The sequence below is a fragment of the Narcine bancroftii genome, chromosome 2, assembly GCF_036971445.1.
Source record: "Narcine bancroftii isolate sNarBan1 chromosome 2, sNarBan1.hap1, whole genome shotgun sequence".
Taxonomy (NCBI): Eukaryota; Metazoa; Chordata; class Chondrichthyes; order Torpediniformes; family Narcinidae; genus Narcine; species Narcine bancroftii.
The window spans coordinates 279,834,100-279,858,874 of record NC_091470.1 but is presented as its reverse complement, the minus strand read 5'-3'; the positions used below and the strand labels follow the sequence as shown (position 1 = coordinate 279,858,874).

The 24,775-nt window shown below is 36.1% G+C and overlaps 1 protein-coding gene and 1 long non-coding RNA gene across 3 annotated transcripts in view; one reads left to right on the top strand and one right to left on the bottom strand.

Moving 5' to 3' along the window:
* Positions 1–24,775, top strand: part of mib1 (MIB E3 ubiquitin protein ligase 1) — a 240,612-nt gene that overhangs the window by 211,220 nt on the left and 4,617 nt on the right. The window contains exons 18-20 of one of the 2 annotated variants that reach the window (XM_069921103.1): positions 1,201–1,279; positions 6,695–6,781; positions 14,146–14,246. In XM_069921103.1, coding sequence (XP_069777204.1) covers positions 1,201–1,279; positions 6,695–6,781; positions 14,146–14,246 — 267 coding nt within the window. Of the gene's footprint in view, positions 1–1,200; positions 1,280–6,694; positions 6,809–14,145; positions 14,247–24,775 lie in introns of both variants that reach the window. The other variant, XM_069921102.1, reaches the window with a different exon arrangement.
* Positions 4,495–24,775, bottom strand: part of LOC138755325 (uncharacterized) — a 67,444-nt gene continuing 47,163 nt past the window's right edge. Inside the window, exons 4-6 of the long non-coding RNA XR_011352196.1 lie at positions 11,529–11,601; positions 5,465–5,555; positions 4,495–5,251 (exon numbers count right to left, since the gene is read on the bottom strand). This is a non-coding gene — a long non-coding RNA (uncharacterized lncRNA). The remainder of the gene's footprint in view (positions 5,252–5,464; positions 5,556–11,528; positions 11,602–24,775) is intronic.

Sequence of the window (24,775 nt, the reverse complement as noted above, 5' to 3'; positions counted from 1 at the left end):
ATGATATTTCACTTGAGATTAGGGAAACAGAAAAGGAACTCTGTGGTGACCTGAAAGAAAGAGGTTATCATCTTGAAAACCTTGATGGGGCAAGTTTCTTCAGCAAGACATTGAAGTGGCTGATCGAAAGGAATCAGTTTGTGTGTGTCCAACAAGCAACAAATCTCTCTCTGAAAACCAACAAGAACCTTCCTGAGTGGTAACCAATTACCTTTCAAGCACCAAAGCCTGGTGAAATTCATAAATGTTAAATTCTGTTCACAGTATAAGAATTGCCTGAAACTGATGAACTTGGAGGAGTGAGAAGTGAGACTGGACTGTGAATTAAAGAACTTTTCTGAACTTGTGCACACATTACATACATGTGTGCTTAGAATTAGAAGAGGGTTAAGTTAATAGTAATAAGTTAAAGTTTGATCCTGTTTTTATGTTTAAAGAAAATTAAAAGTTACTTTTGTTGAAGTAACCATTTGTCTTTGTGAATTTCTATTGCTGCTGGGTTTTGGGGTCCTCTGTGTTCGTAACAGTGACATTGAGTACAAGATTATTGTTCATGCACCATTTAACCAAGCTTTCAATTTCCCTCCTCTATGCTAACTTATATAATCCACTATCAAGGTATCATTAGCGAATTTGTAGATGGTGGTATTGTCGTTCCGAACCTCACAGTCATAGGTTCTCTCTATATTGTCAAATTCCAGGGAGAGTGATCCATTAAATTAAACAGATTTTAGTCTCATTACCATGAAGGGTCAGGATGTGTGTGTGGTTGCTATATAACTGAGTGGATTGATGTAATTCTACCTTTTCCTGAACATTTATTCAGTTTTGAAATTTACTCCCCCTCCCAATTTGGTCCAAGATTTTATTTTCTTGATGTGAAACCTTCAAATTTGAGAATGGAAGATCAGATCCATTTCTTGGTGCTTTGACGAGCCTGCAGCTGACGTGGACTTTTTACCCCCTCCATAAATCTTCGTCCGCGAAGCCAAGCCAAAGAAAAAATATACACATACATATAATATACATTATTCTTAGTCTGTTCTTAACCATTATTAATTCTTGGTGTAAACATGAAAAATTGTAAAGAAAAACTAATCAGGTTATACTTTAGGGAAGTTGGAAATCATTTAGGGTGAAGGAATTGTAAGTTACATTTTATTTTCCTGACTAAAATGAAACTAATTCATTTACCAACAGATTGAGGAATGCGTGGTATGTTCTGATAAGAAGGCAGCAGTGCTTTTCCAGCCTTGTGGTCACATGTGTGCCTGTGAGAGTGAGTATGAGTTTAATTTGCATATATTTGGATGTGGAAACCAAGAAATTGTATTTATCACTTTGCTTTTTCACTGAAATTTTGACTTATCCAGTACTGATTTCTGATCTGTATGCTGAAAATCCCTAACTTGTGTTCAAAGATTTGTGCAGTTAATTCAAAAGAAATTATAGAATACTGAGTTAACCAACATTCAATTAGCCTACATGGAATTCTCATTTATAAAGAAATTCAAAGAAGATCTCTTATAATAGATTTTTTAAAAGATAATTAATTTTATTGCAATATATTTGATCAATAATCACCATTGAATGTAAAGGCAAAAAAAGAATTTCTGACATGCTATTTTTTTCCTTTTAGTGACAACCCTTAAACTTAAACAAAAATCCTCATCCTAAATTATTTTTAGAAATAAACTTGAATTCTCTAGTATGATCTTATCAGAAATAAATAAGCTCAAGTGCAATTGGACTGAGGCCAGTGAAGAGTGAAATGCCAAATCAAAGTTGGCTGTTACTAGTCAAACTAAAAATTTTAGATATGAAGGACAATTCTCCTGATGTCCACCAACATGCACCTTAACCATTCTGAATCTTAATCTGGATTTAGACGCAAACCTGAAATTCTCAAAAGAAGTCTATTACCAGTCCTGAACGTATCTCCCAGATCCTATCTTATTTCTAAATTCAAACTCTAGCCCTATTATTTTCACTGGTCCTACATCTGACCTTGATGTTTGGGTGCAAGCCCACAGCCAAGTCCACTGTTGTAAACTCAGTGGGACTGGAAGTAAATCAAAAGTGTGAACCTGTGATGAAATATTCATAGATGTATTTGGGAGATAAATTGGTAAAATTAGATTAGGTTACATACATACATTTTAAAACAGATCTTATTTGAAATACTGAAGAATTCATATTCAGTGACTTTACAGAAACTATGGAGAATGCTATGCAAATTTCACAAATAGGTGCTAATTGAAATGATGACATGAAATTAATAGACTTGAGACAGGTCACCTGTGTTGACCATTTTTACAAGACTTATGACCTTTCTGCAAAGTGCTCACTCAAAGGTTTGTTTACCTAAAACAACAGATGGGAGCAGAAGACTAACTCCTATTGTTTGCTGAAGAAGGAGGGGGTTTTGCAAGTGAGAGAGAGGGAAGGACATGTGGCTGGCAGTTGGAATCTGAGATGGAGAGAGAAAGTCACAGCTGAAACAAGCAGGAGAAGCTGGTTGGAACTGAAACAGAAGCTCCAGAGTGGCAGATGGCTAGAAGTGCTATCTGTCTGATGTTGCTCTAGGAATAAGTGGAACAGAAAGGAACTCTCTGGTAGCCTGAAAGAAGGAAGTTATCATCTGGAGAACCCCGATGGGACAAGTTTTATCAGCAAGACATTGAGGTGACTAATGGTGGTACCTCGGTTGTGGAAATCCTGAAAAAACGAATCTCTCTCTGCAAACCTAAAAGAACCTTCCTGATGAGTAAACATTTACCTTTCAAGCACCAAAGCCTGGTGAACTTTATACATGTAAATTCTGTGCACAGTATAAGAATTGCCTGCAACCAGAGAACTTGAAAGAATGAGAAGTGAGATTGAACTGTTAACCAAAGAACTTATCTTAAATTTACACACACATTACATATGCGTGCACTTAGAATTAGAAGGGAGTTAGGTTGGGTTAGTTAAGTTAATTGAGATAAGATAAAGTTTGATTCTGTTTTCATGTTTAAAGATAATTAAAAACAACTTTTGTTTAAGTAACTACTTGTCGCGGTGAATATCTATTGCTGCTGGGTTTTGGGGTCCTTTGGGCTCGTAACAAACCAAGTAGAAATTGCAGACGCAATACAAGATGGGAAACTACTCTTCTTCTCAAACATATTCAGATTTATTGACAAGAGTACATACATGACATCACATACAACTCTCAGATTCTATTTCTGTGGACAAGGCAGAATTGCCATTTATTGGTAGTGCAAAAAAAACTGTACACAGCATATACATGTAAACAAATAAAGAACTGTAAACAGATAACAAATGTAAACAAATTGACTGCAGTACAGAGAGAATTTATAAAATCAATAAAGTCCACAAGTAAGAGTTCTTAAATGAGTCCCTGATTGAGTTTTGATGGTGGAGGGGTAGTAGCTGTTCCTGAATTTAGTGGTGCAAATCTTGTGGCACCTATACCACTTTTCTGATGGCCAATGGTAACTCAAGACATTTTTTTTAATACTTGCATCTTTTGAAAGCTGTAACGTAGATATATATACTGCTCAAGAACATCATTTAATCTGTTGTGATTTTGTACAAGGAAGCAATTTTTTCACTCGTTTATTTTCATTGTAAGTTCTCTTTCTCTACAATTTTTATGAAAATTGGCTGCTGGTGTTTATCCACCAAATTGAAGCAGTAGTTGAAGTATAAATCTGAAAGACTTCCAATTCAGCAATTCAGAGACCTCCGCAAAAAAAACTTATGTAAACAATTCACAATGTAATTTTACTTTCCTGCCAGTGATGCTGTATTATAGGCACAGATTGCACTTACATCTTATAAAAATCAACTCTGAGACAGTATTTTCTGTTTTAAGTCCTATTATATGAGATAGAGATTTGAGGTGAGAAGAGAAAGGTGTCCACATAAGGCCAACACATGAAATTGCTGAAAAATCTTTGACAGCTAGCTAAGTAACACCTCTATCTTTTAAGACAGGGTTTCCCAACTGGGGGTGCGAGCTAGCATTCCAGGGGGTGCAAGATAACATTTCAGTTTTTTTTATAAATCCATACTCCTTCAATTTGGATAATATGTCGGATGATGAAGAGCTAAAGGGAGATCTTATTGAACTGCGCACAAATCATGTTCTTGAAATGCAGTTTGAAAGCAAAACTTTGGAACAATATTGGTGTTCGACAATGGACATGTTTCCAAGACTTTGTGAAAAAGCACTAACTGTGCTCATCCCATTCGCGACCACATACTTAAGCGAGTCTGGATTTAGTGCCCTTTTGTCAATCAAGACAAAATCTAGAAATCGCTTGGGTGCACAGGCAGACGTGCGGACTGCCATCAGCAATAAACAGGAACAAAAGAGTCATTAAATTTAAATTGGCTTATGAACATTTGAACATTAGTTCTTTAATTTTTTAAAAGAAATTTCATGCATGGATGAAAATTTAATTTTTTTCTTTTCCATATGCTTTATTTTGTTTATATATTATTAAAAATTGATAATCTGCTTCTGTCTTGCATGTGAATCACACTATTCTATAATTTTAGACACACAAGATCCTATATTGATGTAGATTGTATCAGTAGTTGAGGCTCCAGCATTAATCTCTGAGTACCAGTAAGGGGAGGAGCAGAGACAGGATTGGCTTTCAGATCTTTGAGATGTGGTTTTCACACTTATGTCACTCAGCGGTCCCTCCCCCACACCATTTTGTTCAGGCACCTGCCTATATTTTTTCATACCTTGATGAAAGGCTCAAGCCCAAAATGTTGGTTATTCATCTTTATCTTTAAAGTACACTTGATCTGCTGAGTTTCTCCAGGATTGTGTTTTTACTTCAACCATAGTGTCTTTAGTGTTTTACCTCACTCAGAGGATTGCAATATTATACTTTGCTGCAAATTTCACAACCTGGCATTCACAAGAGTACAATCTTTGCCTTCTGTGCAAGAACAGCAGCAAGCAGGAAAATGGCAGCAGGTAGTGTCATCCTTTGTGGACAAAATGACAGGGTGCTCCTTGAGTATACATGAGGGCCACACCTCATTTGAGGATATAGAGACAGTCCATATTGCAAATTCCACAAGAGCTTGTACACTAAATCTTCATGGTGATGTAGTTGCCACCTTAGTGATATAATTGCTATGTTGCCATTACTCATCATTGTGGTGCTTCCTTTTTTGCAAATCATGAATATTTCTGCACAACAAGATTACTTCCAGTTATGTTCTAGAAAAAAGAAGTATTAAAAAGAAAAGCTCGAGATCTTTCATTGCTCATGAGTCCATAGATCAGGCCTATATTTGCTCAAACTGGAACAGTTACTTTACAATAAAGTGTCTGCACTAAAAAGACAAACATCATTATTCCTAATATTTTGTCACTGACAGTTTTGAGTACTTACTAATTGAAATCTAGTTTATGTCATTTTTATTCACTTACATGCCCCACATTTGGTTAAGAAGCAACTCTCAACTGATGTCCCATTTTCAACTTTCTCTCTTTCACTGGTTGATCAGAACATCCCTTGGATCTATGCAAACGAAGCAACACAGTTTGTAGACTCTTGTAAACACTTGCACCATTTCTTTTATCAGATGAATTAATTATGATGCAAGAGATATTAAACTGTCTCTAGTTACACCATCTCAACAGTTCATCATAGGAATTAGTAAATATTTGCTCTCCATTGGAGATTTAAAATCTCAAAACAGTTTGATTCATGATTCAAATAACCAAGAGGCTGAGCTAATCTTTTAAACTGTTTGGCTATGTACCAGAACTTGGGACAAATTTTATACAAATACATTTTTAAGACTTCCATATCCCCAATTGCCCACCATTGAGAACATCTACCAGAAACACTGCCTGGCATTATAAAGGAAGCATTTCACTCTATCTATGGACTTCTTACTCTCTTTCCATCGGGTAGGCGTTACAGGAGCTTCCGCTCCCGAACAAGCAGGCTCAGAAAGAGCTTATTTCCTGCAGCTGTGACCTTGCTGAACCTTGCATCACAGCGCTGAACAGTATTGCACCCATGCTGTACTGTCAGTACTTTTATTCTTGTTTGTTTGCTAGAGCGCTTGCTTTTATTTGCAGTTACAGTACAACTCCGATTATCCAAAATCCTCACTTATCCATAATTTATTTTCGACCCGGAAGTGGCATCTGTTCATCTTTGAAAAATTTTGGATAAACAAGGATATCTGAAACCATCCGAAACCCTCAGTTATATTTTTTTTTCAGAGCCAAACTGATACAAGTGATTTGCTGTTACTACAGGGCTGTTTGTAAAAAAAAAAAGACCAGTTACCTAAAAAATTCAGTCATCTAAAATAGGTCCAGTCCAGAACATTTCAGATAATCAAAGTTGTACTGTACTTGTAAATAGCACTATTCTTTGTACTTCTGGTTAGATGCTAATTTCATTTCATTTGGCTTTATATCTGTACTTAGCACAAATGACAATAAAGTTGAATCTAATATATCTACATAAAATGAGAGAAGGGCCTGAAGATTATTTAATAACTGGTTTTCTTTAAATGATTTGCCAAGTCTGACTTGTTCATGTGTCAATAAAATTGAAGCTTTTAAAACTAATTGGAAATTTTAAAATGTATGTAAATGATTAAATACATACAAATGGGGAATTTTTATAAACTTTTTCAGATTGTGCAAGCCTAATGAAAAAGTGTGTACAATGCCGGGCTGTTGTGGAACGAAGAGTGCCTTTTATCATGTGTTGTGGTGGGAAAGGTACGGAAGATTCCAATGATGACCTTAGTGAGTCACTTCTTAACACAATCCATTTTTTAAATTTTCTTTGCATTGAAATCTTGATATTTTAGCTCAATTTATGAATGAAACTGAATTGAAAATTTCATTTTATTTTCACCTCCAATATATCATAAGTTGTATGTGACATCAATTTAACTGTAATTTTATATGAAAGTAAATGAAATCAGTTAGCATTTACATCAGCAAAATTAGGGCTTTGATGATGAGAGTATTAGATTATTGCCTCACAAAACCATTACATTATTTATTAAATCCTTAACCATGTTTTTCTGCCGATTAGTGATGGTTTCATAAGGGAGGTGATCAGTTGTTTTAAAAAATAATTACAACAAATATAATTCAACAAAGTAAAATGGAATTTTAAAAAATCACTATAGGGTACTCAATCTGATGTTTGAAGTCATTGCATTTTCCAAATAATTAATTTTCACTATGTTTTGGATTGCTAAGTGACATAGTGTCTAACAAATGCGGGTTGGTGAGTTTTTCCATTGCATTTGGATTCAGAACTAAGTTTAACCAGCTTTATCCCAATGGGAAAATCTGACGTAGCAATCAAGAATGGAACTTGGGCTGATTTTTCTTCTTTCTATATCCCCTTTTTGCCAATATTGTGTTTTGCTGGGCATTAACTCTGAAACGTAATGATTCTTCTTTGTCGGAATTTCCTGAAAAGGTCAAAGATGAGAGGTAATATTCTGCTCATATTGTGTTTCAAATGATATTAAGTACCCCCACTGATTCCTAATACAGTAAACTCCCTGGTATCTGTAATTCAAGCAACTCGACAGCCTCAAGCAAACAAGAAAAATAAATTAAAATTTACAAGAATAAAATAATAGGTAAAAATTGTTATGTTTTTAATTGGCGTGCCTCGCTGTTAGTTCATGAATCCACCACTTGCGCACCAGGCAACACCTGCAACCAGTGCCTGCCTTGTGACCAACGTAAACAGAGATTTCATTTCGCAGGACATTATTTTGGGCAAATTTCCCCCTTAACCATTGCCATGACAAAAGAAAAACAACCAGCAGGTGTAAACATGTAGTACTTGCCCTTAAGCAGAAGATGGAGGTATGGAAGAGACTGAAAAAGGTGGAAGTCATACTGTGCTTGTGGCTCATTAACCAACTACAACATTAGGGCCCAATCTCAGAAAATTAAGGGGGGTCGTGGCAAGATGGCGTAGGGAACAGACGTGCCTTCCAGACCTCTCCTGACTCTGATTTATTGTTTTGTCTTTAAGTGCCCGTTAAAGTTCTTTTAAAAGTTTATAAATAATAAGAGGTGCTGGATTCGTGCCTAATGGTTTATATGCAAAAAAAAAGTAAAAGAAAACATCAACAGACTGTTAAAAAACTATATTTTCCGAAATTGTCTGAGCCTACTTGTTTACAAGAAGCCAGGACTCAGCGTAGAATGGATCCAGAAGAAGACGTACAGAATTCGGCATTGAAACTCAGTTTTAAACTGGTAAGGCTTTCTGAAGGTCGCACTCAACAGCTTACAGAACAAAGGGCTGGCCGGGTGCCAGTATTTCACACAACGGCCACTGTGAGTGGTGTTACTGAGACTTTGACAGTTGAATCAGCTGGGGCGCCACCAGCTGGAGAGTTAAAGAGCTGTCATTCGACTGCTACAGTGGTGGCGCTGCAAAATGCATCTTCAATTACAACGGTTTTTCCAGACATCGATTCAGTGAAGATGATTAAAGAGATTTTGCTTAAAGATAACCCTGATCTTCAGTCTCCTGGCATTGCTGGGGGGACTTTGAGAGGGATTTTTATATGAAGTCAAACTGCTAGAAAAGATATTAAATTAAGGGAAGAGACAGAAGATCCCGTGGTCTCTAAGGAACAGCAAGACCCCATTATGCCTGAATCTACTTCTGTTGAAATGTTTGTTAAGGATCTTGAAGATAAGATATATTCTGTATTGAGTCACTTAGCTAATTTTGTGAACCCGTTTATTTCCAAGATTAATGCGATGGCGGAAGCCATTAATGGAGCTTTTAAGCTTGAAACCATTGAAAGATTTGAAATGTGTGATCAAGGTTTAGTCGATGTACAGGATCAACTGCAAAATGAAAATAGAATAATTGAAACATTGCAGATCCAAAATAAAAATTTAGCAAAAAAGGTTGATTATTTGGAGAATCAATCTAGACGGAACAACGTGAAAATTGTTGGTTTGTCAGAAGGCATAGAAGGACCAGATCCAAGAAAATTTTTTACTGAATGGATTCCACAAGTGTTAGGACAGGATAAATTCCCTGAAGGTTTAATACTGGAACGTGCTCATAGAGTTTTAAGAAGAAAATCTTTTTCAGGACAGAATCCAAGACCTGTTCTGATCCGTTGTTTAAACTATTGTGACAGAGAGACAATTTTACATACGGCTATTAGAAATGCCCAGCAAAATAGATCTCCTTTGATGGTTCAGAATAATCCTGTTTTCTTCTATCAAGATTTGAGTCAAGAAATTATGTTTCAACGATGCGAATTTAATTCTGTGAAAGAATGGTTGTGGAAAAAAAGACATACCTCAACATTCAGGTATTCTGCAGTACTGAAGATTTTTCAGGATGGAAATCAGCCAAAGTTCTTTGACAATCCTAAAGAGGTTATGGACTTTGCTCAGTCTCTACCAATCATGCAGTTTCAGGAACGATGTAGTCCTTTAAGGTCTCCAAAGAGAGTAGAGATGTAAGGTGGGATGCAGATTTTTAAAAGAAATGGAAGCAATGGTGACCGAAGTGGTAACGTTGATTTAAAAAAATAAATCTTTTATCTTTTTTTTGAGAAGAGTTTAAATAGTTTAAATAATGATGATAGTTTAATGAAATGGGAGTTGGGAGAGGGAATTGGGTGGGCACTAGTTTCCAGAAGTCATCAGCTACCTGTGAGTTATCTCACACCCAATATTTTGGGGGAGTTACCGCTTTGGGCGAGTTACTGCTTTGGGTGGTTTAAACAGGAGGAGGTAGTCGTGACCTCCGACCTGTTTTTTTTTAATTTTTGGGTTAAGAAGTGAAATTTTTTTTTAATTATTTTTTTAAATAAATAATTTTTTTTAACTCTTTTTGTTTTCTGATTGTAATTGAGAAGGAATTAGGTTTTTTTTCTCTCCTTTTTTTCTCTTTTTTTGGGGGGGTTTCTCTTTTTTAAGAGGATGATGTCACAAGATAATAAGTCAAAAATTGAGGATGTTGAATTAGATGAAGAGGAAGATGAGGGGAAAGGTGATAAGAAGAAAAAGAAGAAAATCAAGTACAAATACATTGAGGGAGAAGAATTTAATAAAATTAAGTTAATTTCGATAGAGAATTTTGAAGATGTTATAAATGAAGAATATGGAGAATTTTATAAGAGTTTGAACTTTTTTTTCTTTTTTTTCTTTTTTTATATAAGGGGAGGGGAAGGGAATAAAAAGTTTATCTGATTGTTTTTCTAAGGGATGTTTTTGTTTTCTCGATGAATTATAAAGGAAACTTGGTATTAATGGAAATTCTGTATTTATGTATTATTAATTATGATTTTTTTGTATAACAGATATGTGGTTGATATATGATTTTAATATTTGAACTTAGTTATAAAGTGGATTTCATTTGTTAAATATATGTATTATGTTTGATTTAAATATATGTTTAAGTGTATTATTTTAGTATTGATATTTTTTTTGTTGTTAGTAATTTTTGTTGTTAAGTTTTATCCTTTTTTTTGTAAGTGGGGTTTTTTCTATTTTATTTACAACATTTAATTAATTCTTCACTCTTTATTTTGGGGGGAGGGTTGGACTAATTTTAAATTAGACGATTAATGTTGTGTTATAATTATTGGGGGGGTTAATTTGTGTAGTTTAATGATGTAGTATTCTAATTTTTATTATCTTATTTTTTATTATTTCTTTAAATGTAATTTTTATTTTATTCATGTCATAAAATTTTAAATAAAGTTTAAAAAAAAAAGAAAATTAAGCAGCTTTATATAAAGTCCGACACCTATAAAAGTCTTGGGCGATGTCACACTCTTCACACCTCCAAGATGGACTTACTCGACCAGGCTCTTTTTGAATAGTTTAGTTTGAAAAGGTCAGAAGGAGGTTGCATATCAGGACCCATGTGGCAAGAAAAAGGAAAGAAGTTCTACAAGAAGATGAATATTCAGATTTATTGCCAGAGTACATACATGACATCACATACAACCCTGAGATTCTTTTCCTGTGGGTGAGGCAGAATTACCACTTATTGGTAGTGCAAAAAACAACTGTACACAATGTACACATGTAAACAAATGACTGCAATAAAGGAAAAAGCGAGAGACCTTAAATAAATTTATTATTAAAGAGTCTGATGGCGGTGTGAGTATTGAGGCACAGTGTTCTTTTTCAAATGGCTGGCTTAGCATATTCAAGATTCATCGTGGTATTTATATATTAGGCTTGTCTGGTGAGCAGAAATCGGCAGAACATGAGGCAGTAGATAGTTTTAGTTTGGTATTGAAAGAGTAAGTCAAACAACCAGAAAATACAATTATCCAGCAACTATCAATTCCCATAGGTTCCAGATACCAGGGATTTTGCAGCATATATCTTTTTTTTAAATAGTTTAGTTTTAACAGACTTACTAAGTCCAATAAACAAAGCCATCCATGTACATGTACATATTGAAACCCAAAGTCTGTATTTGTCCCCACCCCACACCCACCTGCCTCAGCGAATACCTTCCAAAAACTTATCTCGATCCCAATCATCATGGGGCACACAACCCCTATCGAAACCTGTAATGAAAAAATAACAGTGGCAACGCCATTCAAAAAAAGACAAAAGAAAACTAAGGACGAAAAGAGAATGGCAGGTGTGTTGCCTGTGTCAAGTCCCATTTCCGTAATCACACCTCTGACTTTCTGGGATAATTTAATCTTATCCCTATTTAAAAGGGGGAATCAATCTTTCTGCATACCATTGTACTGCAAATAAGGTTGTCATACTCTAACGAATGAGTCATGTTTCCTCTGTAGGTTATATGTGATTTTCTCCAGGGGAATGCAACTCTGCATTACCATATTCCACTGTGTGGTATTTAGCTGGGAGTTGGACTTCCACGAAATCACTATATACTTCCAGGCTACCACCAAAGTGACCTTCACAAACGAAATTTGGAATTTAGTCAGTCTAAACTGCACTTCTCCAATAGCCCCCAAAAGGAACAGCTCTGGATCCTGAGGAAAATCCACTCTTTTAATTTTTTTTAGAATATCCCCTAGGTCTTCCCAAAAAGCTCTCACTTTTGAACATAGACAGGTAGAGTGGATGAAAGTTCCCACCTCCACAACACATCTGAAACACTTTTCTGAAATCTCCAACTTTGATTTACGTAGTTTCTGAGCAGGAAATTATACTGCATCATCCTGTATCTGGTGTTGATGACCCCGTCACACTGTCTAGACACAGGTCCTGCCACCATTCTTCATTGATTATTGTACCCAAGTCCCGACTCCCATCTCTCCCTCGACCTTTATAGGCTCAGTTTCGGGCCCTCACTTTGGAATATGTTATACATCTTAGAAATAAATTTACACACATTCCCCTTTTGAATTAGAATCTCCATGTTGCAACATTCAGGCAGGTTCATGGCTGGTCCCAATTTTTCCCTCAAAAATTATCTTATTTGAAGATAGCAGAAGAATGTTCTGTTGGACAGATTATACTTGATTCTCAATTGCTTAAATGACATAAGCTGCCCCCCTTCATAACAATCCTCAGTACACCTGATTCCACTCTGGCACCAGGTGTCCAGGATCTTATCACCCAGAGTCAAGGGTATTTTTCTGAGTCAGGGGCGCTTTGGGAGATACCTCCACTTTCCATCCAATGCCTTATTTTGTCCTTTTCCACATGTTTTAGAATGGGATCATCTGTTTTCTTTGAGAGTAGATTTACATCCCATTTATAAATAAATTCTTCAGCTATCTCTTCACCTAACGAATGCAACCTAATCTTCATCCACACTGGGGTCCCCTCTCTGAGCGATGCGATAAATCTCACTTGAGATGCCCAATAATACTTTATAAGTCAGGTAAATTTAAACCCCATAATTTATAATCCATGGAGATTCTAGCCACTTTCCCATTCCACAGAAACTTACTGACATACTTTTTTAGCACCTTAAAGCATCAGTACATCTTTTCAAAGTTACCAGCACTTTCACTTATTGAATAAAAGCTGCTCTTGCAAATTTCAGAAAATTATAGGTTTAAAAAGAACATTTTCACAACTTGAATACTTCATTTAGCAATTCCTTTAAATCGAGTTTTGGACTAATTCCTGAGATATATTGCTATTTTTATATGGATATTGCCTGTCAAAGCATTACTGTTTATAAAATGATGATATTTACATTTAGCTTTCATATACTAGAAGTTGAGCATCTGTCTATACTGGAAAATTTCTGGTAGCTTAGTTCAGAAAATGAATCATTCTTCATGCAGGCACAATTCACAAAACTGAGAAAATTAGTGTGAAAAGGGCAGAATGGTGTGCAGCTCCATTTTCAGTTATGATGTAATTCATCAGCATGACATTGAGACCCAACAAAGTCACATCTGTACCAATCAACTCTGCAGTGAGTGGTGAGGGTAAAAGGATTTTGAGCCTGTGACATGACTCTTTCGAATCACAAAGATTGCATTACAAATCATAATATGATTGAAAACGAGAAACCATCATAAGTGCAGTTGACCAAACTTTCCTTTCTAATACAGGTGCACAATCCTTTATCCGGAACCCTTGGGGGACAGTGTGTTCCGAATTTCAGAAACCCCACCCAAATTGTGCTGCCGCCTCCCCCAGCCGCCGGTCCCTCGGACCCCCAGCAGTCTCCGCCGGTCCCCCGACCCCTGGTTCCTCGGCCGCCTCCCCTGACCGCCAGTCCCTCAGCCGCCTCCACCGACCACCAGTCCCTTGGCCACCTCCCCCGACCGTCGGCCACCTGGCAGTCTCCCCCGACTGCCGGTCCCTCGGCTGCGTGGCTGTCTCCCCCAACCCTGCCCGGCTGTCTCGCCCGGCCGTCTCCCCCAGCCGCCTGGCAGTCTTCCCCAGCCGCTGGTCCCTTGGCCGCCTCCTCCAACCGCTGGTCCCCACTTGCCAGATTCTGGAGCTTTCCGGATTTTAGATGTCCGGATAAAGGATCGTGTACCTGTATTGTAAAATATGACACAATTTAGAAAACATCTCACTTCAGTTTTTTTATCATTACCAATGATTAAATCCAAAGAAAAATCTGTTTTTACAATGATTGAACTATATGAACTCTTGTATTGCAGGTAGTGGAAATATTACACCTCTTCAGCGAGACAAGGACAATACCAATGTCAATGCTGATGTACAGAAGCTTCAGCAACAGTTGCAGGATATCAAGGAACAGGTAAAATGCTACCATTAACAAAATAGGAATTTAATTGTAATTTCTGGTTTCAGGAACAGGAAACCAGAGATGAAATGCTCAAATTTGTTAACTATGCAATTTGAATTCATAAGTTGTGCATTTTACAAAGATCCTGACAAACAACTGATGTTCATTCCAAATTCATCTTGGATCTCCTTTTGAAAAGTGTTTTTTTGAAAATACAATCATTGAACCATAAAACACTATAGCACAAAAATGGATCCTTCAGCCCATCTAGTTTGTCCTGAATAATTATTCTGCTTGTCCCATCGACCTGCACCTGGACCATAGCCCTCCCATTCCTATCCAAATTTCTCTTAAATGTCAAATTCAAACTAAGCTTCTACTGGCAGCTCATTCCACACTTTCACCACCCTCTGAGTAAAGAAGTTCCCTAATGTTCCTCTTTAATATTTCACTTTTACCTTTAACCCATGTCCCCTCACCAATATCCCATCATTTTCCAACAAATCAGAAATCAAGATCTAACCTTTTTAACTGATCCGCATGACTTAGCTCTTTGAGTCCTGGCTACATCCTTATAGATCTCTCTTGCACTCTTTCAAACTCATTGATGTCTTTCCTACAGGTAGGTGACCAAACAACACAGAGTTCTGCAAATTTGCCTCATCAATGCATTACACAACCAACATAACATCCCAAGCTGTCTGTAAGGATTTTGTATGTTCTCCCCATATCCGCGTGGGTTTTCCACAGGGGTTCCAGTTTCCTCCCACCATTCAAAAAACGTAGCAGGTGGGGGTGTAGGTTAATTAAGTGTAAATTGGGCAACACTGACTTGTGGATCGAAATGGCTTGTGACTGTATGTCTAAATTTAAATTTTAAAAAAGCAACTCCTGTACTCAATACTTTGATTTACGAAGGCCAGTGTCCCAAATGCATTCTTTATGATCCTATCTATCTGTGACGCCACTTTCAAAGAACTATCTATCTGTTTTCCCGGATACCTGTTCCCCTGCACTCCACAGTGTTCCTTTGTTTACCAAGCAAGTCGACCCTGGTTCATTCTCCAAAAGTACAACACTTCAGACGTTAACATGAAAGTTTATCTGTCATTTTACAGACCATTTTTTACTGCTGGTCCAGCTCCCAGTGCAAACTTTGAGAGCCTTCCTCACTATCCACTACAATCCAATTTCTACAGATTGCCCTTTTAACTTTATTACCTTGTTTAGGGGAAGGCACTAAAGGTGAGATAGCTCTGCATGTTCTTGTTTGGGTAAATGGCAAGGCTGGTAGATTGAAGGAACTGGGGTTGAAAGGAATATTGAGCTTTAGTTAGGAAAAAGGGCTTTTTTTAGATTTAAAAAGTCTGGATCAAATTACTCCCTTGATGAGTACAAGAAGTGGAGTATGCTTAAGGGGAAAACCGGGAGGTCAAAAGAAAACACGAGTTGGAGCTGGCAGGTAGAATCTCAAGAGATTTTATAAACATATTAAGATGGTGGCTAGGGAGAGAATTGGTCCCATAAAAGATCAACAGGGTCATCTTTGTGTGGAGCCACATGAGATCTGTGGGATCTTGAATCAATACCAGTCTGTGGAGGATATTATGGAAGCCAAGGAAATGAGTTCCAAGTTACTGAATCACATTGGAACAACTGGGAGGAGGTCTTGGCAGCCTTAGAGCATATTAGAGAAGACAAATCTCCACAGCCTGATGAATTATATCCTTGCATCTTCTGAGAAGTTGGGGAAGAAATTGCAGAGGCACTTGTTGAGATAGTTACACAATTTTTTGACCTCAGGTGAAGTGCTTGAAGGCTGAAGGAAGACTAATGATGTGCTGTTATTTAAAAGGGGCAGCAAGGACTAACTAAGCAACTGCAGGCTAGTGACTTTAATATTAATGGTTTGAAAGTTGCTAGAGAAGACAGGATCTAACAGAATTTGGTTAGAGACTGAGAGGAGGAATTAGCATGGATTCCTGTGTGGCAAATTTTGTCTCATGAATCTGGTAGCGTTTTTTCAAAGGGTGACAAAGATGATTGATGAGGGAAGGTTAGTGGATATTGTACATGTAGACTTTAGCAAGGCCTTTAACAAAGTGCTTCATGACAGATTAGTGCGGAAGATTAAAATCATGTAAAATGCCTGCTGGATTCTGTACTGGCTTAATTGAAGGAGAAAGGTGGGGGGGGGGGGGGGGGGGGGGAGATAGTGAAAGGATGTTTTTCCCTGATTTGAGGCCTGTGTACAGTTGTGTGTCGCAACTGTACTGGGTCCACTGCTATTTATATTAGCAATTTGGATGGCAATGTAGTTAACATGATTAGTAAATTTGTGGATGACACCAAAATTGATGGTGTAGTGGTCAGTGAAGAAGGATATTTAAGTTTGTAACAGGATCTAGATCAGTTGGGAAGGTGGTTCAATGAGCGCCAAATTGAATTTAACTCAGGCAAGTGTGAGATGTTGTACTTTAGTAAGTCAAATCAGGGCAACACTTTCACAGTGAATGGTGGGTCCCTGGAGAGTGTTGTAGAACAGAGTACTTAGAGGGTACAGGTCCACAGTTCCTTAAAAGTAACATGTCAGGTTGATAAGGTGGTGAAGAAAGAGTTATGCAAATAGGCCTCCATTGGGCAGAGTTTAGAGTGTGAAAGTTGCGACCTCATGATTCAACTGTAAAAGGCATTGGCGAGAACACACTTTGTGCAGTTCTTGTCACCCAGCTATAAGAAAGACATCAATAAATTGGAAGGGGTGCAGAAGAGTTTCACTGAAATGTTGGTTTAAAGAAAGGTTGGATAGGCTGGGTCTTTATTCCCACTAGAGAGAAGGAGGCTGACAGTAATCTTATGGAAGTTTACATAATCATGAGGGGTATGGATAAAGTGAATGCTAATAGTCTTTTTCCAAGGGTAGATGAGTCTTCATCTTGAGGGTTTCGATTTGCAATGAAAGGCAATTTTTTCACTCCGATGTTGGTGCGCATTCAGAAAGAGCTGCCAGAGTTAACTGTAGAAATGGGCACGATAACAAAATTCAAAAGATATTTAGACAGATTAATGGATAGGAGGGGCTTAGAGTGATATGGACTGAGTTCCGTCAAATGGGATTAGCTCAGCAGGCCAGCTTGGTTGGTGTGAACTAGTTTGGGACATGTATTCAAATAGTGCCTCTGGAATATTTCTGAATGACTGTTATTAATGTTTTTAAGAAGCCATGGAATAAAGTAAGAATGGCCTGATTTTGGTTTATAACGTCTGTACATATATGATCGCATGGAGATTTTAAATGTATTCATCATTAATTGGTGCTCTTATCTTTCAAAATGCTTCAACTTGAAGAGATTATTCAGCATTTACTCAGAGTTATTGGCTCTAGTATTCTGCATCAGATTAGACCTAATGTAATATCTGCAGTCCCTTTGACTGAGAAGAAATATGAAATTAAGTTCCTTTCACTTCAATGTATCTAACAATTTCTTGCTTTTAAGAATATATTGTGTTCTTAAAAATATTAATTTTAAAATTTATTTGTTTCTATTTTAAGTTATCATCATCTCTGAATGTCAGATACATTGCAAAATGTTTTCAAGTAAAAATTCTTAATAGCTTTTTACAGCTAATACTTACCAAAGCAATCAACAAAGCTTTGGATAGGGTTTCTAAATTGTGACCAAGAAGGCCATGCCATTGCTCAGATATTTATTGCTGTACTTTAAGGATCCTTCATTCCAGATTTTTTAAAAAACTAGATCAATTTGAATGTAGAGTGATTGCAGCTGGTAATTTTAATTTAGTGGTAACAGGCCTCTCTGGTCCACAAGCCCTGCCACTCAATTACAGTCATATGACCAATTAACATACTAACCCTCTTAATCTTTGGAATGTGAGAAAAAACTGGAGCACCTGAAGGAAACCCACATCATCACAGGAAAAACGTCCATACTCTTTACAGACAGTGGTAGATTTGAACTCAGCTCATTTTTGTTTAATAGTGTCGCACTAACTGTGCTGCAATAATTGTGCCTGCAAAATCAAACCTCTTGACTCCTTTAAATACTGTCACAGAGCAAGTACAACTACATCTGGGAAGTGGATACTATTGGTTTGGCTACAATAACTTGCAATTTAGCTCACTGAGAATATTTTGAATATGCTCAAGTGGTTATGTACTTGTTTATACTGTTCATATATTTGAATTAGACACAAAATAACATGCATTTGTTCAGTTCTGTAATGCTGTGAAGAAAAAATAGAAAATAATGAAAAAGGTATCTATTTCAAATCTTGATCAATTGATTTAGCCTTCATAGATAAATTTTTCTCACACACAACAGAATTCATATAATGCACAATATCATTATCAATATCATTTTCACTAGTGCAGTGAAAAGCCAAACTCAAGAATGCAATATTGGGAGGAGTCACGTGATGGAGTAGTGGCCGGACGGTGAACTCCAGCCCTCTCCAGAAAAGTCGGAAAAAACAAAGGAAAACACAAAGGCACAGAAATAAAAGTTAAAGAAAAGTGAGTATAAAGGTGGAAAGAAGATGGCGACAAAAAAAGAAAAATCGAAATCAACGGTAAGAAGAGAGGAAGAGAAGACAACGGAGGAGGAAGAGAAGACAACGGAGGAAGAAGGAGAAGGCCTTACCTGTTCGAAGAGGCCCGCGGTGGAGAGAGAAACCCGCTCCCTCAGGTCGGTAGAAATGGGACTACAAAAATGGCTCGCTGAGCCGAGTAAAAGTGCGCGACTCCTCGCGCATGCACGGTGCGCATGAAAAAAAATACACCGACAGGAGGGGTGACCAGCTGGGGAGTCGATCTCCACAGCCGGCAATGACAGCTGCAGAACACCTGCAGCAAGAAGAGAACACAGAAGACAATGGAAACAAGAAAGAAGAGAAGAAAAGGGCAACAAAGAAACAACAGATGGCCAACCCAGAGGAAGAAGAAGAGGAAGAGGAAGAGTACAGTGAAATAGAAGAAGAAGGGAAAGGCAAGATAAAGGATTTACTTTCTCTTATTAAAGAGTACATGGAGTCATTTAAAGAATGGCAAATACAGGAATTTAATGATTTAAGAAGAAGAATAAACAACACAGAAGAAAAAATGAATAAAATAGATATGACCTTAACAGAAATGGGAAAGAAAATGGACAAGATGGAAGAGAGGGCAGTAGCAGCAGAAATGGAGGTAGAGGACTTAAAAAAGAAATTAGAGGAATCTAATAAAAAAGCTATAGCGACACAAGAACTGTTAGCTCAGAAAATAGATATAATGGAAAATTATAACAGAAGAAATAACAAAGATAGTGGGCCTTAAGGAAGATGAAGAAGGCAAGAATATGAGAGAGTTTATAAAAGATTGGATCCCTAGGATCCTAGGATGTCCAGAACTACAGCAAGAAATGGAAATAGAAAGGGCACATAGAGCATTGGCCTTTAAACCACAACCACAACAAAAACCAAGATCTATTTTAGTAAAATTCCTAAGATATACTACAAGAGAAAAGGTACTGGAGAAGACAATGGAAAAAGTAAGAGAGGGCAACAAGCCACTGGAGTATAAAGGGCAAAAAATCTTCATTTATCCAGATATAAGTTTTGAACTCCTAAAGAAGAGAAAGGAGTTCAATACAGCAAAGGCGATTTTATGGAAGAAAGGGTATAAATTTATACTAAAGCATCCAGCGGTATTGAAAATATTTATTCCAGGACAACAAAACAGACTATTCTCGGATCCAGAAGAAGCACGAAAATTTGCAGAACAATTACAAAATAGACTGAGGGATGAAGACATGTAATGAGAGTAAAAATGATCACGATTGATATGTATGTGGGTAAAGAGGTATAAGAGTGTATAGGTATAATGTGCATACGTGAATGTATCTGTATTTAGAGGAAAATATAGATAGTATAGACAAGAATTAATAAGGGAAGGTAATGGAATAGAGAGAATAAGGAGGGAATTAAAAGAGTGACCTTTATTACATATGAAAAGTGAAATCTTTTCTGGGGGGGCTGGGTGGGGGGGAGTTGTGGTCACTGCAAAATCAGTTGACGCTTGCGAGTGAATTCGCAAACCCAAATGGAGAGGGAAGATGTGGTTGTCCGACAAGGGAAGGGGAGATTGGGGCTAAAGAAGTTATAAATAGGAGAATAAGGAAAATGTTTGATGTTTTAGGAATGTTGTCTTATAAAGGGTTTAAAATAAGAAAACAGAAATGTAAAAGGAGGAAAGGTAATGATGGAAAAACGGAAAGGGAAGATAAACAAAGTATAAAATGGCTACGTTGAACTATATGACTTTAAATATTAATGGAATACATAACCAAATTAAAAGGAAGAAACTGCTAAATTTACTGAAAAAAGAAAAAATTGATATAGCATTTGTCCAAGAAACACACTTAACTGAATTGGAGCACAAGAAATTAAAGAGAGATTGGGTAGGACATGTAACAGCAGCATCGTATAATTCAAAAGCAAGAGGAGTGGCTATATTAATTAGTAAAAATGTGCCATTTAAAATAGAAGAGGAAATAATAGATCCAACAGGGAGATATGTAATGATAAAATGTCAGATATATTCGGAGTTTTGGAATCTACTCAATGTATATTCACCTAACGAAGAAGATCAAAAGTTTATGCAAGATATCTTTTTGAAGGTAGCTAATACGCAAGGGAACATACTAATAGGAGGGGATTTCAACCTGAATTTGGATTCAAATATGGATAAAACTGGGGAAAAAAATTAACAGAAAGAACAAAGTAACCAAATTTATAATTAAATCAATGCAAGAAATGCAACTTTTGGATATATGGAGGAAACAAAACCCAAAAGAAAAAGAATATTCATATTACTCGGCTAGACATAAAACATACTCAAGAATAGACCTATTTTTGTTATCAGCTAGTATGCAAGATAGAGTAAGAAAAACAGAATATAAAGCTAGAATACTATCGGACCATTCACCCTTAATATTGACAGTAAAGCTAGAGGACATCCCTCCAAGAATGTATAGATGGAGATTAAACCCCATGCTACTTAAAAGGCAGGATTTTAGAGAATTTATTGAAAAACAATTAAAAATGTATTTTGAAATAAATACGGAATCAGTGGAAGATAAGTTTATACTATGGGATGCAATGAAAGCATTCATTAGAGGGAAAATAATAAGTTATGTAACCAAGATGAAGAAGGAGTATAATCAGGAAACAGAGCAGTTGGAAAGGGAAATAGTAAATATAGAAAAAAAATTAGCAATGAAGGAAGATACAACTAAAAGAAGAGAATTGGCGGATAAAAAAATAAAATATGAAACATTACAAACATATAAGGTAGAGAAGAATATAATGAAGACAAAACAGAAATATTATGAACTGGGGGAAAAAACGCACAAAATCCTAGCATGGCAGCTTAAGACAGAACAAGCTAAGAAAATGGTATTGGCATCAAGGAAAAAAGACAAACAAATTACATATAATCCAAAAGAAATTAAGGAAAACTTTAGAGAATTCTATGAACAATTATACCGAACTGAAAACGAAGGGAAAGAAGGGAAAATAGATGAATTTTTGACTAAAATGGAACTACCAAAACTACAAATAGAGGAACAAAATAAATTAACAGAACCATTTGGAATAGTAGAAATACAAGAGATAATAAAAAAATTACCAAATAATAAGACACCAGGAGAGGATGGATTTCCAATAGAATTCTACAAAACATTTAAAGACTTATTAATTCCGCCCCTCCTAGATGTAATCAACCAGATTGATGAAGCACAAAGCTTACCAGATTCATGTAAAACAGCAATAATTACAGTAATACTAAAACAAGTGAAAGATCCACTCTCACCAGCGTCATATAGACCGATATCTTTACTAAACACAGATTATAAGATAATAGCTAAACTATTAGCAAACAGATTAGCAGAGCAGGTACCGAAAATGGTAAATTTAGACCAAACTGGATTTATCAAAAAAAGACGCACAACAGACAATATTTGTAAATTTATTAACTTAATTCATGCAGTAGAAGGAAATAAAGCACCTGCAGTAGCAGTTGCTTTAGACGCAGAGAAGGCCTTCGACAGAGTAGAATGGAATTATTTGTTCAAAGTATTGCAAAAATTCAGTTTACCGGAGAAGTATATTAATTGGATTAAAGCATTATATAAGGGACCGTTAGCGAAAGTGACAGTAAATGGACATGTATCAAAGCAATTTAACTTAAGCAGGTCAACGCGGCAGGGATGCCCACTATCACCTTTATTGTTTGCGTTAGCTATAGAACCACTAGCAGAATTGATAAGAATAGATAATAATATAAAAGGAATAAAAATAAAAGACAAGGAATATAAAATCAGTCTATTTGCGGATGATGTTATAGTGTACTTAACAGAACCAGAACTATCAATAAAAGAATTTTATAAGAAATTGAAGGAATATGGAGAAGTGTCGGGTTACAAGATAAACGTAAATAAAAGTGAAGCAATGCCTATGAATAATGCGGATTTCTCAAAATTTAAGAAGGAATCTCCATTTAGATGGCAAATGCAGGCAATAAGATACCTAGGTGTAGAAATAAACAAAAATCTCGGCCAATTATATAAACTCAATTATTATCCAATTATATAAACTCAATTATTATCCACTAATGAAAAAATTACAGGACGATTTAGAGCATTGGAAAGATTTACCACTAACACTAATAGGAAGGATAAACTGTATTAAAATGAACATTTTTCCAAGGATATTATACTTATTTCAGGCATTGCCAATACAACTGACAGAAAAATTCTTCAAAGAGTTAAAGAAAATAATAAGGAAATTTTTATGGAGAGGGGGGAAACCGAGGATAGCACTAGATAAATTAACAGAATGGTATAAACAAGGAGGCTTACAATTGCCAAACTTTAAAAATTATTATAGAGCCGCACAATTAAGATACCTATCAGATTTTTATCAAACAAGGGAAAAACCAGATTGGACGAGATTAGAATTAGATAAAATCGGGGAAAAGATACCTGAACACATATTATATAAATGGGATGAAAAATTAGTACAACATAGAACTTCTCCAGTATTACATCATCTCCTCAATATTTGGAAGAAGATTCATGTAGAAAGAAATAAAACAAATTATCAATTACCAAAACTAATATTGACGCAAAATAAGTTACTCCCTTTTACAATAGATAACCTTTCCTTTAGAGAATGGGAAAAAAAAGGGATTAAAAGAATAGAAAATTGTTTTTCAGGAAGTAGATTCTTATCCTTTGAACAAGTGGGAGATAAGTACAATATAACTGGAGATACAGCGCTGGCATATTACCAATTGAGATCCTACTTGAAGGATAAATTAGGAAGCAGTTTGAGTTTGCCAGAGGGAAGTAACCTTGAATATGTGATTACAGATACAATGTTAATCAAAAGATTTATAACAAATATGTATATTAAACTGCAAGAAAAGGAGAATGATGAAACAAATGGTAAAACTCAACAAAAATGGGAACAAGATTTAAATATAAAGATAAAAAAGGAAACATGGGAGAAATTATGTTCTGGAACGATGAGAAATACAATAAATACGAGGCTACGTATGATACAATATAACTGGTTACACAGACTATACATTACACCTCAAAAGTTAAATAAATGGGACCCAACAGTATCTGATAGATGTTTTCGATGTAAAAAAGAAATGGGAACAACAATTCATGCAATCTGGACATGTGAGAAAGTAGAAAAATTTTGGGAAGATCTCAATCAGATATTAAATAAAATAACAGAAAACAATATACCAAAGAATCCAGAGATCTTTATCCTAAGTAACATAAAAAACAAAGAATTTGGAATTGATTTGGAGGATGCACAAAAAAGATTTGTTAAGATAGCTCTAGCCGTAGCAAAAAAAATGTATTATGTCAACCTGGAAATTGGAAGATAATCTGAAAATACAACAATGGTATATAGAAATGAATAAATGTATTCCATTAGAAAAAATTACATATAGTTTAAGAAATAATATTGAAATATTCGAACAAATATGTGAGCCTTACATTAAATACAATAGCGAAAACATACCAGGGACAATCATTACCTAAGTTGATGGAAGGAGAAGGAAAGAAAAGAATGGACTCAGTAGAATTTCTGGTGTATTTTTGTTGAATGACAACATTGTCTGACTGGTTTAATGTAACCTAGATTGTATACCTAAAATGGATGGGAGGGGGGGGTGGGTGGGGGGGTGGCTTGGGAGGAGGGAGGGGGGGGAGAAAAAAGTCACTGTAAATGTGTGAAAAAGAAAAAGTGTGTATCATGGCTAATGTGATTTATGGTGTGAAAAATAAAAAATTTAAATAAAAAAAAAGAATGCAATATTATCATTTGAACAAATGAAGGACAAATATGGTATAACTCACAGTACAATGTTTGCATACCACCAACTGAAAACCTACTTGAAGGACAAATTGGGAAGCAGACTGAGGTTATCAGAAGGAAGCAATTTTGAAGATGTGATTACAGAC